Below are 17658 nucleotides of genomic sequence, written 5' to 3'. Positions count from 1 at the left end.
CCTGGAATACACACATGATAAAAATCTGAGCTCAATTACAAATTAAAGGCTGGTGAAGATTTAATTAATGTCAGATATAGGAGGGGAAGAAAAAACAAAGCTGAACCAGTAGTCTAGTATTTTTGAGATCATCAAACAACTTAATGCTCATTTTGATTTATGCAGAGTAATCGGCATTATGCCACATAGATATAAACCAAAATGTCTTATATACATAGATAGCGACAGCAAATGTGGGATCACCAAAGGAAGAGAGAGACATGCAAGCAAAACAAAAACAAAGAAAAAATTGAAAACACATTGAAAAATATTAGCTGAATTGATTAGTACAGGGAGACAGTTTTATATTATATTGATAGTGCAATCCTACGCATTTGTATTCAGAAATAAGCCTCCTCTGTGGTACTTATTCTGAGGAAGGAGAGTGCTTAGGATTACAGTCAGAGTGATATATTAGTAATATATTAGTTTCTACATGAGATTGCAGAGAAAAATGGAAACAGCATTAAAGAAGTCATTTTTAAGCATTCCATGGCAAAGCTCATAGCATGCAGTCATCTTCTTCTTTACTACAATGAGTTGAATTTGTTTGTTGTTTTTGGAGGAGCTGATTTGACAAGCACCTCTTACGTTTATTCGAGCCTGGTACAGGACGACTCCAGCAGAGTTGTTGGCAGTACAACGATAGACCCCGCCATCTCGGACCTGAGTGCTGGAGATATTCAGGTAGCTGACCACATTTCCCTCAGAGGTGATGATCTGGCTGATCCGGTGGTTGCCATCTTTAATTATGGGATCTTCATCTAATGTCCATGTGATTGTAGGAAGAGGTGTTCCCTTCACATTGCACATTAAGGAGACACCCTCTCCTGGACTTACCACCTTCTCACTGAAGGCAGAAATTATTTTGGGAGTTCCATCTACAGGGTGGAAAAAAAGAATCTAAGTCAACTGGGATGCCTATAAAGGAAATGCATGTGCTAAGCATTTCGGAGGTTTCTTAATCACTACTAAAAAGAGGCATAGCTCTGCTCCTTCTTCTCTCTCCCAAGCCTCTCCACATTTCCCCTAACACCACAATTTCACACTTTCACACATTCCAGTTACCTGACAATGCTACCAATCAAGCTGAAGTTCAGATGACACATAATACCAAACCAAAGTTTACTGCAGCATAGCTACAGGAGCAAAATGGTGGAGTGCTATTCCTAGATAGTTTAGCAATCAATCCTTATTCCCAAGGAACTCCAGAATTATAGCTCTGTGAGGAGAATGTGGTTCTTAAATAGCACTCTCAACAAACTACAGTTTCCGGGATTCTTTAGGGGAAAGCCATGACTGTTTAAAGTAGTATCATAGTTCTTTAAATATATGTATGGATATGACCGTCGTCAAAGGTACCAAAAGTGCTAGGCCAAAATGTTCCATACTGACACAACCAGACAAGTTGTCAGTCTTAATCAATAATCCTCATAGCCTTCATGGAACATGACAAGCACAAGGTGCTCTTTGAATACATAAGCACTCTCTGCTCATTCTGTGAATGCACAGGCCTACAGCTAACTGATGGACTGCTTTAATTGCTCTGAGCCCTTGTTTCGTTTTGTCTAAGCTGAAGAGCAGAGACCCACAGCTCCTGCCAGGTAAAAAGGAGCATGTGAGCTGCAAGCGTCACATATCAACAGCAGGACAATGGTGGGTGGAGTGGAGTAGCAGTGCTGCCTCTTAGTGCAGAGGTAGGTCATTGAGCCAGAGCTTCCACAGCCACCCCACCACCACCATGAACTACTATGGGCAGGACTGGCAGCAACAGCAGCAGATATGTTCTATGCTTATGGTAATATTTTATTCTCTTGTTAATTATGCTATTTTTAAATGTGCATTTTATATTTGGCTTTCTTTTTCGTTAACTCTGTTGCATTAAATGTGCATTCTGCAGTTGACCTTTATCGTAATGTTTTATCTTGAAATATTTAAGATAATCTTTTCGCTTCCTGTTAACTATGTTGCTTTGATTGTATTTTCTTCAGTAATATTTTATTCTCGATTGTTTTATGTGATGTTTTATTGTGTTGTAAATTGCTTTGAGATTTTTTTTCTCTTAAAGATATAAAGCACTATGGAAATGAAAATCGTCATCATCTTCATCTGCTCTGCACCATGATCCACAAGTGACTTCAGCACTTGGATATTTTCTGCAGACTAAAACAGGAAAATATTCCAACAGGGTCAGATGCTGAGCCATTCACCTGCTTTCTTTCCCTCTCTTGCTTGATTCTAATCCTATTTGAAGAAGTGAGGCAGTAGAGCAAAAAGTGTTTATGCCCGACTCCCTGGTGTGTGGGTGCGCACACACAAAACACACACACATGCGTGCACACACACACACACACACAGACCCACCACCTCCCACCCTCTCTCTGTGCATTAGCGCCGTCATCTCTCAGAAGACAAAAAAAACCCCAACAGGCTCTTTATACTGAATGGGAACTGACACACAACAAATAAATCAGGGAACATGCTCAGTCTGCACCTCTGCACCCCTCCCCAGTGCAAGGTTAAAAAAAACAACAGTGACAGGCTTTTTTCAGATGAAAGTAGACATTATTTTCCCAGTGAGACCTGAGTGTCTTTGAAATCATTCCTGCTGTCGTTCTCTGATAACCAGCACTCTCTCGACATCATTATAGATGATCAATATGCTCCTTAGGCTCTCTTAGTCACAGGAGATGGTTGCTGAGGTAACTAGGCCTAGGCAGGTAATCTCTTCCTTTCTTTTTCTCTGACTACTCTAAAAATAGTGGGCATGCCATGGGCTGCACTGGAGCCTCATACTTTCTAGACAAATTGATTACTTTCTTCACTTGATTATTATGTGGAACAAGGTGTCAGTTACATATTATGATTGCCACTGTTTCAATAGACATTTGTTCTACCAAAGAAAAAAAGTTGGGGGTGAAATGTAAATAACAAAACATGGGAATTTCTAGCACTCATAAGGTTTGTTTGTAACCACAAGGCTATTGTGGTTTTGTTGGTGCTTCTGTTTAACACTACTGAAGGCTTTATTTTCTAAGACAGATATTAGCTAATTCTCAAATTTTATTCTTACATCCATTGTCCTGCTCTAGTGTATCGTATGCATTTAAAAATATGTATCTTTTTTAAAAAAAAGAATAAAAGAAACTTTATTTATTTGCCACCTTTGTAAGCAAAGCCCACATGATAAACACATAATATCACTGTTATCAGGGTTGCTCTTACTACTAAGCAACCTACTTGGACTTTAAGGCAACAGTGCTTTTGAAAAGGGGTGTGATCAGAGAGACTCTTCCCTTCTCAGTACTGGACTTAGTAGGGAAAAGACAAAGGCAACCACGACATTTGGAGAGAGATATGGTACGTACTGGAGTCATTATTGGCCTATCCTATTGGCACTATATTGTTATTTTGGTACCCATCAGAACCAAATGTACAGGCTAGATGATGTAAACAGCAGAATGTGCTTCTATCACAGTTCATCTATGCCATCTGGATATTATTCATTCTCTCGCTGCCAGGCCCTGGTATCACATATTTCCCATAAATGGGGAAGTTAAAAAGGTAAAATAAGAAGTGCGGTTGGACTCACCCCCGAGGGGATTGATTGGTGCAAGTCAATAATGCAGCTGCACCTTATAGCGCAATGCTACTGAAATCCCAAGTATCACATTGCCCTATATAGCTAACAGTCCTATGCACACTTACCTGGGAGTAAGTCTTTTCGAACACAATGAGACTTGCTTCTGAGTATTTACATAGGATTTGGCTGTTAGCCCAGCTGTGATGCAATAGACACACACAATCCCACACCTGCTGGCTCCCACACAATCCCACACACTGTAGTCACCATCCAGTGTCACAGTTCTCATTCCTCATCCTCCCCCTTCCATTCTCAACGACACTCATTTGCTGAATGTGACTTTCCATTTGGTTTCAAGCACCGAGTCAGTGAGGAAGGTGCTTCTCTGCCTACCCTGCTGCCCTATAAGCCACTTAAATGCAAAACTGAGATGCAAGAAATAAATATGTAAACATGCTCATTCTGCACCTCTGCCCAGAAAACTATTCCGGCTTTTTATCTACAGCCTTGAAAGCAAGCCTAAGTATTCAAAATTAGACAGAAAGCATGGCACAGTTTAAGAATTATTGTAACAATGGTTACTATGGCTGCATTCACTTGGCAGTTCATTCCATTTCCCTGCCATTTCTTTGTTAAATTCTGCATTATATCCGAGCTTTCACAAGACATAAAAGCCACTTTCAGAAAACTAATGAAATATGGTGCGTGTTTAGCATTCATTTCTGTTATTGGATTCCAGAAAAAAATCCATCTGCAGACCCTTAACCTGGAAAATTGTGGGAGTAAAGTGACAGAATCTGGGGTGGCATACCAGCATAGTTTCCCCCCTGCTGTTTTCATGGAGGAATAGAAGTATGCATGCACAGAAAGGGTAGGGGAGTAGCAACGTTGCCCAATCGTGTTTGTTGCTGTCTCATGCCATGCCCAGTGGTATAAATGATATTGAGCACAACATGCTGGTACACTGGTCAAAAAGCCACCGTTCCATAACACAATGGGTACTGCAGTGTGAAAGGAATATTAAAAACACAACAGAAACTCTAGAATTACAATTAGGAAAAATAACACACTCTTCCCTACTTTTGAATGCACCTTAAACCACTTGAATTCTGGACACCAATTTGTCCAGGTTTTGCTCACAGCAGATGCACCTATCAGCCCCACCTACTTCTGCAACTATTTACTTCCAAGACGTGATCAGTTGGGTTGTCACTACAATGCACATTTTTATATAGAGTTTTTGAAAATACACAGGGCACCCTAAAACAGAAGATGACTGACCTTCTAGCACCACCTGAACATAGTCTTGTGCGGACATCTTGTCCTTGCGTACAAAGCACTGGTATGCCCCACCATCGCTTTTGGCCATGCCATCCATAATAAGTGTTTCATGATTGATTCCAATGATCCTGACGTTATTCCCAGTGTTGATGATTTCACCATTTCGGTACCAGAAGAGTTCATGGTCCTCTGTTCCAGACACGCTGCAGGACAAGGACACTTGGCTACCAACACTGCTCTTCACTTTCCGTGGACTGATAGTGGCTTTTAGAGGCTCTACAGATTCAAGAGGAAAGGAAAGAGGCAATTAGGAAAAACAGGGGAGTTCATATTAGAAAGATGGCATGGAAAACAGATTGGTAGGTGATCCAGTGAGCTGTAGTCAGTGGTGTATTCCGTGAAGCTAGCTCTAGGGTTTTGTGAGCCCCATGGGCTCAAAAAAAGAAAAGAAAAAGAAAAAAGAAAAAAGTATTTTGAAATGGGATCCCTTCCCATTTGGCTCATCCTTGGCAGCGGGTAGTAAAGAATGCCCCCATAAACGTACAGAATGCTTTCCTTTACCACTCCAGAACCTTAACTTCAAAGCATCTATTAGAAGAAGATGCTCGCAGGACAAAGGATATTAGTTTGAGGAAGCACCTGAGACAGCACCCGAAATCACTGATAATTTTGTTGGGGAGAAATCCTAATGACAGCAGGAATTAAAGAATCCTGTGAATAGATGCATTGAGCAGAGCAGTTCTGGGGGATACCAGGAGAGACATTATGGTGGCAGCCATTTTAAGTTTGGTTGGAGGAGTTGCACAGTGTTAGACAAAATGTGTTTCTTCCACACTACAGTCTCCTGGTGCATATCTCCAAGCAGTTAATTAAATATTTTTGCTGTTTGGGTCTTTAATGCACAAGCCAGGGTATAACACTAGAGTAGTTGCCACAAAGAGGATTACCTTGTAAAGCATGAAGCAATTCTCACTCTCAGCAGTTATCAGTATACTACCCCTAGCAACAAGCAATGGAAAGCATGCATAGTCCATTACAGTGTAACTCCTCTTTCAATGTTGCCATTAATGAAAAAAATTCCTTCCAGTAGCACCTTAAAGACCAACTAAGTTAGTTCTTGGTATGAGCTTTCGTGTGCATGCACACTTCTTCAGATACCTTCTTTGTGTGCATGCACACGAAAGCTCATACCAAGAACTTAGTTGGTCTTTAAGGTGCTACTGGAAGGAATTTTTTTTGTTTTGACTATGGCAGACCAACACGGCTACCTATCTGTAACTGGAGCCATTAACGAAGAGTGCTAAATATGTGGAGAAAGCAAGACTGTGTCTTCTGCTTCAAACTCTGACATTGCACTCCTTGCTCACACCCCATGGGCACCTGCACACAAGTACAACTTGTGCAAAGGCGGAGCCTACTTGCATGCAGGGTTCGCAATTGTGTGAAATCTTGCTTATGTTCTCAGCTAAGATTCCCTTTTGCACTTATTACACTCAATAGACAGATGTCCTGTGGATTGCAGGGGGTAACATTAGGGCCAAGGAGTTCTTCCACTACCAATTCTTGTGTCTATGCATGGACATCAAAGAGGCTTGGATAGCAGGTCCCACTATCTAAACACAATGTGTTCTCAGGAACTCATTTGTTAGGTGAGTGCTTAACACAATGAATGATTTCCACTGATTCCTATGGGGAGATTTCTAATGCATTCTTAACCATGAAATTTTGACCACAAAATGATGAAAAAACCCAGGAAAACCTAGTTTGCAAAAGACAAACAAGGAAGAGTGAAATGCTCTCATATTTGTCTTCTCTCTCCCCCTTCTTCGTCCCCTCCCACTATCGTTTCTGGTATAATAGCTGCCGTGGACCAGCAAAATAACCCAAAGATAAAATGGCAATTCCCCACTGACCTCACTACAAAGAAAACCACATGGATTGCATTTGTAAATTATGAATTAAGGTTGCATTCCAATACACACTTATCTGGAACGAAGTTGACTAACTCATCATAGGATTATGCTGTTAGAAGCATCCGCTCCCCAATAGTTTAATTTTTCCCTATTAAGCAAAAACTAACATGCCACATGTGTTTGCCATGACAGCACCCCTCCTGCACTCCCAGGTGATAAACTCCAGCGCTCTACGACGCACTTACGTTTTACGTGCAAGCGACCTATCACCTCGGCTGTGCCATAATTGTTCCACACCTCGCACACGTAGTTGCCTGAGTCCGAGGAGCGCGTGTTTTCTATCAGCAGGCCTGTCACCGTCGGCCGGAAGCGGCTGTCAGGCTCCCAGGGTACATTGTCCTTCAGCCAGCGGTACTTTGGTGCTGGGTGCCCAGATGCTTTGCAAGGCAGCTCCACTCGCTGTCCCGCCATGGCTTTACGGTGGTCAAATCCATCCAAAATAGATGGAGCCGAGTTTGCTGGGTCTAAAGAAAAGAAAAGAAAGAAAGAAAGTGGTTTCTTAGGGCCACAATATTTTAGATGAGGAACCATCTAAATTCCTCTTCTTCTAGAGCATAGGTTTACAACCAATGGGTAGAGGAACCACAGGTGGGTCGCAAGGCTCCACCAGGTGGGTCACAGCAAAGTTGATGCCACCATGTTGGATTCAAGCTTAGGCTGACCAGGCATATATCTCCCAACTAGGACACATTCTACTGATGAGATGCTCATTTTATCAGTTTCCATGAGTGCTGCAATGTCACAGGAGAAAGGCACAAGCTATTTCCCCCCCAAGGTACACATTTCTGGCCAACCACATGCTCAAGCCTTTCTCCTGCCACACTGCCAACCTACTTTTTATTTAGAAGTAATGATGAGCAGTATGTATACTAGCACTGTTAAGTATAAATCAAAAATGAAAAAGTTAAAGTGGGTCCTATGTTGCACCCTTGGATTCAAAGGTGGGTCTTGAAACTGGACGGGTTAAAGACCTCTGTTCTAGAGGAATCAGCCACCTGCTTGGTCTCCTCTCCCATTGCTGTGCTATTAAAAGCTAGGAATCATTGGCTTAACAGCATAACAAGGGTTATTTCCATGAGAGATTAGGAGCCCAGTAGAGCCACATGAAACTGGCTGCCTTCAGAATAAGGAGCAGGTTTATTTTCACATCCTTTGGCCCACCCCCTGACCTGAGTTCAGAGAGAGCCCACGATACCTGACTACTAACTGTGGATGGTGAACCTTCTAGCTAATGATGTAGAGGTGGGAACAACTATAAAATCTTATTGTTCAGTCTCTCTCTCTCTCTCCCCCCCCCCCAGACTAGGTAACAAAAGTCTGGAGGAAATGTTGTTAGCAAAATTAATGTTGTTAGCAAAATGTTGTAGGCAAAAGGTTTCCACTAGCACAAAGTGTTACAGTTCTCATCCACCGACCATAGATCTCCCTCCAAATAATGTCCCATTTCTGTCTTAGGGTTAATTTCATTTGCCTTAAGAACAGGCATAAGCAAACCCAGGCCTCCAGATGTTTTGGGACTACAATTCCCATCATCCCTAGCTAACAGGACCAGTGGTCAGGGATGATGGGAATTGCAGTCTCGAAACATCTGGAGGGCCGAGTTTGCCTATGCCTGCTTAAGAATGAAGCTTGTATTTATCTATTCATCCTTGGAAACACAATGGATCAATTCATTCCAGAGTCTCAAATTCATTGGAAGGGATTGTGATCTAGTCTGTCAAACATGCAGTCCAAAGATAAACCTTGCTTTGGAGCATGGTAGACTGCAAAAGCTCATTAAGGTACTCCTCATTGCAGGAGTGTGATCTTCCTTTTCAGAAGATTGTTCGTGTGTATAACATCATAAACAGCTATTTTAAGACGAACAGGCACTTTTCCCTCTTTCATTGACTTTGACAGCTTTTCTGGTTTGTTAAGAATGGACTCAACTCAGCATGGTAGAGACCACCTATGCAGTATATCACTCCTTCCAAAAATTCGCCTCTCCACTTGCCGCACAGTTCCTGTTTTAAGCAAGGCTGCCACTTCTCCTTTGCCACTGTTTTGCTACCCCTTTCATTTCTCCGGCATTTGGGGGTTCCTTGGCAAATGAAGTGCACTGTTAAATGAGGGGTGGAAAACCTGTGGCCTTTCAGGTGTTGATGGACTCGCAAACCCTTAAGCCTGCATGGCCAGTGGCTAGAGATGATAGGAGATCTGTAGTTTCCCACCACTACCTTAAACTGATCTGGATCCCCCAAGGATGTCTACCTTCAAGCTGCTAGACAAGCAACTTCTCAGTCTAAAAGACAAAAGCAAAAATTTCCCCAAAAGGCTAGATCCCGGGCAGACACAAAACAATGAAGTACTTCCCATTCAGCAAGTGTCATGTCGTACCTGATACAAAAAGTCTAGCACTGTTGCTCTGTCGTGTTTCTCCAGTGTATCTGTGCCGTGTGATACATCGGTAGTTATACAATCCATCTTCATTCTGTACATCTATAATATACAAGGCTCCCGTGGATGTGATGAGAAATCTAGATCCTGAAAGACATAAGAATATGTGGAGTTTTACAAATCAGAAAAGCTTTGTGACTCTCCTACCCTGAAGAACTGCAAATTTTACTGTCAAACTCCCAAAATGCACATTGTTGTCAATGATTAGACTCATAAATGATCAGTCGGTGTGTCACTACCTATCTTTAAATCAATGGCACTTCCTAAAGAAATATCACTTTAAAACAACAACAACACGCACAGTATATTGTGGAATCGCTCGAGAAAGATATAATTAATTCAGTATTCATCACTGCTGCAGCGCAGCAGAGAGTATAAAGATATTTTAAATAAAATGGAAGAGTGGAATGAAATTACTTATTAGATGTGAGTCAGCCAGTGAAAAATATAAAAGCATATTATTTTATGTTAGCACTAAACCTGAGTATGAGATATATCATAATTAAATGGGCTGATATACATAATTACATATGATGATATGAATAATAATGCTGTATCAGACCACATCAGACTCATTATATGAAAAAAAGAAAGAAAGTTTGGAATTAGAATGTGAGGAAGGGGGGAAGCCAATGATACTAAACTTTTATGTAACATTTGTATCCTGCCTTTTCTCCAATGTGCTTTGGGCAACGTACATAGAATTTATCCAATATTATTCTAACCACCACTCTATGAGCCTAAGTACTGTGGAAATATAGTGACTGACCCAAAGTGAACCAGTGAGTTTTGTGACTGAATGGAGGTTTAAACTTGGGTTTTCCTAGATCCAAGTCCCACATCCCATCTGTTAAACAGCTGTAGAAAAATTCAAGAAGAAAGCCACGGCAGGATGACAACTAGAGTTTTGCAAATGAATTCACCAATTGTAGAAAATAGCCCCATGCAGGTTTGGCTCTGTGTATAGGTTAATGCAAGGATTCCTGATCGTTCTGATTGTCTGAAATGGCCCATTTGACTAATCCAAGAAGTAGACAAAGAACAATTTCACCCTTTCTGCAAAGTATTAGCCACAGATACAGGAAACAATGGCTGGAAACAGAATTTTTAAAAGGTTCTTGTAATTAAGGGTTGTTGTTTTTCCAGGAATATTTCGTATCCATTCCCTGAAACCACTCATTTTGGCCCCCAAACTGAAGCTGGCGAACATCCACTACAGCCCTATATGGTATATCTGCACCACAGAAGCCCTGTTTGGCTATCTGTCTTTCAGCACTGCTTCTACTCCCTGTCTAGTTCCAGCCCCTGCCAGCCATCTTCCACACAGCCCTCCCACTGGACCCCTGCCCACAGAGGGGAAGCATACATAAGCTGTCCCTGCAATTATTGCCACATGTCCTTCATCCCCAACCCTTTTTGGATTGGTCTGCCAATAGTCAATCCTTCTTCCTAAGGAACCCTGGAGAAGTATTTCTGCAAGGAATCTCAGCATCCAACAAGGTGCACAAAACCTTTACATTCTGTATGCAACATCAACCTTTTTGTCTTATCCTCGTTAAAATGATGTCAGCCAGACATTAATAGCTATTGCCACATGTCACAGTTAAATCTGACAGTATCCAATTCTTACCAATAGGCACTGTTTAGAACTGCACACATCTTTCCTTATTTTTCTTAACAGATTTTACATACTTACATAAGGCTTGAACAACCAGCTCTGCTAAAACATAAAATGCTAGACATAAAAGATGACAGAAAAAATAGAAAGGGAAAACCTATGTAATTTCTGATAGAAAACATTTTCATTAAAGCTGACAGCTTGTCAAGTATGACAAAACCCAAGTGCAGAACATTTTGGGTGCTGTACTTCAAAAAGTATTTAGGAAAGCCGCATGGATAGAAACAATATTTATTATCCTGTTGATCTTGGAAAGTGCTTTATTCTCTAAGCATATTTAATCTAATCACTCTTGATTTGCTATAACAAAATCTATTATTAAACTTGTCCGCATCACATACGAAATGAGAACTCTTTAAAATCAAAGCTGTGGGTTTTTTGTCCCTAGAGAAATCTAAGCTCATTTGCCTCTTTTGCTATTTGCAACAATTAAGAGAATGTGGCAAACTTATCCAACAACCAGCTGTGCAAAAAAAACCACGCCAAATGTCACAGTTTAGATTTACCTTGATTTTACAAGAATTATTGAGTATGCAGTCACCCAGACAATAAAAGGGTAAGAATTATGGCCATAGGTTCTTCCCTGGCTTGGATATAATCTGATCTGGAGGGGGGAAAACTCTTCCTTCCCTGCATTCCCAACCATACACAGGCCACCCCATACACTTTCCTACTGCTTCTGCAGCCAAGTCAAAGGAGGGAAGACTTGATGTCTCTCTTTCTCACTCCTCCTTTCATCCCCAATATTAGAAGGGAAGGGGTTGAGTTTGAAAAGGGGGAGAGGCAGCAAGACCTCCCTTCCCCAGCATACATTTTTGTAATGAATGGAGAAACATAGCAAACTGAGTCAGACTATTGCTTCAGCTGTCTGCACTGTCTGAACTGAGTGGAAGTGGCTCTCCAGGATTTTAGGCAGGGTGGGTGACTCTGTTCCACCACACCAGTCACTACTGGGTATAGGAGAGGGCGTTTCCATAGCCTGCATAGAGACACCAAACCCTTGCCAGTTGCTTACCACTGATCAACCAATGCTCTTCCATCCCTCCATGCCTTCTGCCACTTGGGTCCACACAAATGTTATCTTTATTATTATTACTATTTTTATAAAAATCTAATTTTGGAAGGATTCTAACACATTTAGGCATGCATACGTAGGGCCCCCACCAGACTGATCTTTGGGTGTGGGTATGGGTGTTCTGCAACATGTCATTGACGCAAAAATAGTGCATTAGTGGTGAATGTACACTGGATCATCCACACATCGCTCCACTTTATTAGTTGCTCTGCAATGCTTTCCCCAGTGTTAGCACATTATTGCCATCTGGAGGGGCGTGATGACATGCTAGTGCAACAAAAGCAAGGTGTTGGGAACCGCACAGAATATCTATGGTATGAAAAGTTGGAGGATTTCAGCAGGAAGCTAAAGGATATGCACATATTGGAAACAAAGCAGTATGTTCCCTCCAAAACTTTTATAGAGGTGAACAATATAGAAAGCGGGCTCACATACAACTGACTCAATGCACAGGATTTTTTATTTTAATTTTAAAGTGCAGCATGCTTATGACGTCTACAGGCAAGTCTCCATTTAGGCAGGGATACGTTCCGAGGCACCGCATGCTGAAGTGTAATCGTGTATATTGGGTACACCATTGAAAAAACCTGCAAACACCCTCTTAAAAACCCTTTTAAAAAACCAAAAATACACCAAACTCCACTACAATCGATCCCTCCAAACTTCCTTGCTCAAACTCCAATGCAAAGGCTCCTGGAATTGCTAGGTGCTATTTTTACACCTTTTGCGCTCTTTTAGGGCCATTTTTGCCCCATTCCATGCCACTTCTGGGTTCTCAGCAATGTGTGCATGCACATTCGAATGTGCCTTGAATGCTCTTAAATGAGAAATTCCCTGCCACATGCCAACCTTTTTCACTTTGGGGCATCAATATATTTGCTTTCAGTTATCCTATGGCACAAATATGAGGCAAAAGACTTGGTGATGGAGTGGGTGAAAACTGCCCATCATTGCTCCAGATAACTACAAGATCCTTGTTGATTTATTTGCCAGCTTTGCAGCATGTTTGATGTATGAAGTTACACACATAGAATGAAAGTGGAGGAGCTCACAGCAGCGGGAGCTACATCTTGGAAAACACGTAAAGGAGGATGAGAAAGAGTTGCACAACAGATGAACTTTATGAGCCTTCCCAGCGCTAGGGATTCCCTGAATCATGTTAGCTGTGTGCAGTAGAAACACCTGAGTTGCAAAGAACTCTGCTGCTAGCTATGCATGCCCGGATGGGCCTTGGGCCTGTGAATCTTTAACAGCAGCCTGCCATTTCATTTCCAATGAGTGAGCCAGAAAAAAAGCTTCCCTAAAAAAAACCCAGGAGATAGGTAGCCTATGTCCAAAACAATCCAAATTTGACCACCACCATCCCCACCCACACTCCAAGGGCAGCAGACACTGAACAGGCCACATGGTGGACATGCAGCTCTGCCTTCCAGTGCCTTGCACCTATTCTCCATCCCCAGCACCTACTACCCAAGGCAGCCACCTCACACTGTCTAATGATAGGGCTGGCCCTAATAAAGCAGGATTATCTGGAGTCCAACTAACTTTCATTATATCTTTCTAGATACAGTTCACCTCGCATGTGAACTTTTAAAATTCAAGTTTAGCTATAGCACTGGCAAGTCCTGCCTTAACATGGCTACCCAGCAGTCAAGTAAATTATCAATAATCAACACGATCATATACAAGGTTTTTAATGCAATCCATTAGCTTGCGCAATACCAAAAATTAAAATATAATCTTACAGGCCTAAGTAATAAAGTTTTTTGGGAGGGCATTTCTGGTTCAATACCGTCCTGTCCAATTGTTCACACGGATTATTATTAAAACAGCATTTGAACATTACATCAAACTTATGAAAACTGAGAATATCTTTAGACTGTGATGTTAAGTATTCCGTATCCAACTCTGAGCTCCCCCCCCCCCTTGACAGTCATGCTGTTCCTCTTTTAATATGGGTGAGGTTATCCTCCAGAAGGCTTAAAGTAGCACATTTGATTTTCACTTAGCAGGAAATAAAGTTCATGGTTTTATGTTATAGCAAACTAAATTAGGTTGATAGAAATTAAAAGAACAGATGGTTCCTTTAGCCAGGTGCCAAACTGTTAACACTTGCATGCTCAAACTCTTATCAGCTGTCCCCGTCACTTTTAACTTTCAGGATGGTATTTCCTAGCAAAATTGCTGACATTTTCTTCATCTGGATGCACAGAACACCCAAAAGCTTTGAAACAGACCTGCCTGAACAAAATACCAGGATGATAGGACTCCAGAAGGCACACCAGCACCAAAGTCTGACTATCTAGGGAGAAAGACAGAAAATGACTTGGGAGCAATGACAGTTTTAAGCTGCTAATATTGTGCATGTCCCCTTGGTGGTATTCCTTGGATCAGCTGCATAAAGTTCATAAATGTCCTACTTGTTGAATTACAAAAAGGATCAAACAAAAGAGAAAAAGGTTACTTGGATCAATACCATCTGCACTTCAAAATTACAATGTGGAATTTAATTTAGGCACACAGGGATGGATTCAGCTAAATAGTTGGGATAGCGGGAGCAAGTGCTGAAAGTCCCACTAGCACAACAGGGTTTTCCTCACTCTCATGCTCCCACTCTCCCTCATGTCAGATCTGTGGGCTACGAGAACCCTCAGAGCAGCATGAAGGGAGAGGAGAGATTTTTTCTTTGGGTGAGCTGAAATGCTTACCCCAGTTCTAACAGGGCAATATTGAATTCCACCCTTGGTATCCCTTGGCACAGGTGGCAGTAGGTGGTCCAGCTCTCTGATGCTGGCAAAAGTTCTCTATCTGGGTGCTCCATAATCCTAGAGAAGTATCATGCTGGAGAAGGGTTCAAGACCACCCTTGGCCCCTAGCGGTGCATCTGCTTGGAAGAATTCCCATCTTGTTAATGCAGAATCATGAGGTGAATGATGATGATGATGATATAGCAAAGTAAAATCATAAATATCGTCAACTTGTCTTCAAAAACTGAGCAAAATACCACTGATTTCTCTTCTTTCCTCTTTCTTTCTTTCTTTCTTTCTTTCTTTCTTTCTTTCTTTCTTTCTTTCTTTCTTTCTTCAGCAGGAGAGAAGTCTGACAAATGAACAGATGAAGGATATCTAACAAGAACATTATTTCTTAATAATGTATATTATTTATGCCTCTTGGAAACTCATAGGTAACAGCAGACATCTACCGAACAGTCCTGAAAATATTATGATGTTTGAAGGCTCTACTAACCAAAATATAACAGATGCACCTCAGGCTGCCTGAGTTTCCTCAATACCATTGATGAATAGGCTTTCTTCAGCCTGCGTGTTTGTGTTCTTCAACCCCTACCTGCCTGCTTCAAGGTGCCAGTTTGGCAGCCTATTTACTACAACTGCCATCAACTTCATACTGTAAAGGTAGATTATTCATAGCACATCAATCTAGCAGATGCTTTTCTTATTTCCACGCCAAAAAAAGCAGCTGAGTTTTATATCACCAGCTTTAAGAAGAAGGTTCACTGTGGAAGCCACTTGAAGGATTAAAGTCAGCTCTTTCAAGGTTTTTGCCAATGATTTCCTTTATATATAATGGTCTAGTGGTGACCAGTAGACAGTGCAGATAAACCCATGGGTTGGCTTCCCCCCATCCCCCTTCACATTGATTGATTTTAGGGAAACTCATTCATCTCTTTCCTGCCCAAACATGTAATAGCATTAATATTAGGGGTTGTATTCAATGTAGCATTAAGGTGAATGTTCCTTCAGCACTTGTTTTCTCCCTCTTCTCTGCCCACATGCCCCCTAGATCTGTTCTGGGTTTTCTCCAAACCCTCCAGAGAAGGTTTGGGGATGGTGTGAGGTATATGGGTGGGAGAGAGGAGAAAGTCCTATTGCACTCACAGTTATTCAGTTGAATGTCACCCCAAGCTTCCTTGGGACCAGCAAGGCTTCTGAATTCCTAAAGTTAAGATTATAACACCATCAAGCATTAGCCTCCATGGATCAAAGAATCAAGAACTCTTCATATGCTGGTACTCTAGATCAGTGTTTCCCAACCTTGTGCCTCCAGCTGTTTTTGGACTACAATTCCCATCATCCCTTGTCACTGGTCTTGCTAGTCAGGGATGATGGGAGTTGTAGTTCAAAAACAGCTGGAGGCACAAGGTTGGGAAACACTGCTCTAGATGCTAATATACATATGATTAGGATAAATCTTAGCCTAATGCAGCCAATAGCTGCAACTTCATTGTAAGTCACCACATATAATCAATACCATATTACAGTAATTAGAGCTGCCACAAATTCATAGCCCCATGTGTCTTAAATATACTTGCTTCTTAGCTGTTTGGATCACTTCATGGGTAACCACTGAGATAATGAAGCAACTTATGTTGGACAGAGAGTCTGATTGGGGAATAAAAAAGGTTCAGTGCCTATTTTTCCTCACTTGAAAAAAAGCTTCTTACTTAGCACACATCCCATCAGAAAATTGCTTGGCAGATAATAAACAATCCATGAAATGCAGTGTATCAGGATATAAGCATGCACCTTGCACTCATAGAGAAAAGGGTACACAGCAGGTTTCACGGGGCTCTGTTTTAACTCTCCCACAACAATCACCTCCACATGTGATTTACCTTCTGCTCTTCTGCACAAGATGACAGTCAGTGGACCATAATTTACCATTAAAAATGCCCAACACCCATGGACAACCCTACCTGTCATCACTTTTTATGCACCAGGGGCATTGGTTGAGATCCATACCCCAGTCTGGGGGCCACCACCAACCCTTACTGCGACCTGGCCTTGCTCTTCCTCCTGACTCCCTCTCCTAGTGAGCAAGCAATGAGTGGAGTGAAAAGAAGGAACAATAACCTCTATACACTTTGCCCTCTCTCCCTGGTAGATGGTGCCAATTGGGCCCAAGGAGAACAAAGCAATGGGCAGTGGCAACAATGGAGGAGGTAGTTGCACTCAGGGATGCAGTCATAGCATCTTGCTCAAGGACACTCCAAATATTTTTTTTAATTATTTATAATTTTCATTTACATATATATTTCAACAATTATTCAACCATAATTTTAACATTTCAAACTCTGACTCCCTTCTCCTTCTTTCTGTGGTTCTTTACATTTCTTCTCATCTTCCAGCATACTCCAAATTATCTCAACATATTCTTATATATATATATATATTCCTGTATTTCCTGTACCCGTGAAAATCTACGAAAGCAAATATATATTCCTGTATATATCCCATATATATTTTGAAACTGCGGGTGTTTACATTCTGTCAATGTCTTAATCTGTCTACAGTTTGTTTGTAGGACACTCCAAATCCTGGAACTGGTGTTGGCATGAACATACGGTCATTTATTTGTTTATCTAAAGCATTTTTATATTGCTCTTCAGCTGAACATGGGAATCTGATTTTTACTGTTTCAGACCATTGGTCCATATAGCTCAGTATTGTCCAGTGACTGGCAGCAGCTCTCCAGGTTTTCAGGCAGGGGTCTCTTCTATCCCTGCCTAGAGATGCCAGGGATTGAAACGGGGACCTTCTACATGCAAAGCATATGTTCTACCACTGAGCTACAA

At 41.5% G+C, this 17658-nt stretch overlaps 1 protein-coding gene across 1 annotated transcript in view; it reads right to left on the bottom strand.

Moving 5' to 3' along the window:
- Window positions 1-17658, bottom strand: part of DSCAM (DS cell adhesion molecule) — a 317172-nt gene that overhangs the window by 129273 nt on the left and 170241 nt on the right. The window contains exons 4-7 of the mRNA XM_081908715.1: window positions 9253-9399; window positions 7062-7340; window positions 4904-5179; window positions 624-920 (exon numbers count right to left, since the gene is read on the bottom strand). Of these exons, the coding sequence (XP_081764841.1) occupies window positions 624-920; window positions 4904-5179; window positions 7062-7340; window positions 9253-9399 (999 nt within the window). The remainder of the gene's footprint in view (window positions 1-623; window positions 921-4903; window positions 5180-7061; window positions 7341-9252; window positions 9400-17658) is intronic.

Source organism: Podarcis melisellensis, assembly GCF_964234715.1.
Source record: "Podarcis melisellensis genome assembly, chromosome: 4".
NCBI lineage: Eukaryota > Metazoa > Chordata > Lepidosauria > Squamata > Lacertidae > Podarcis > Podarcis melisellensis.
This window is presented reverse-complemented; position numbering and strand designations above follow the sequence as displayed.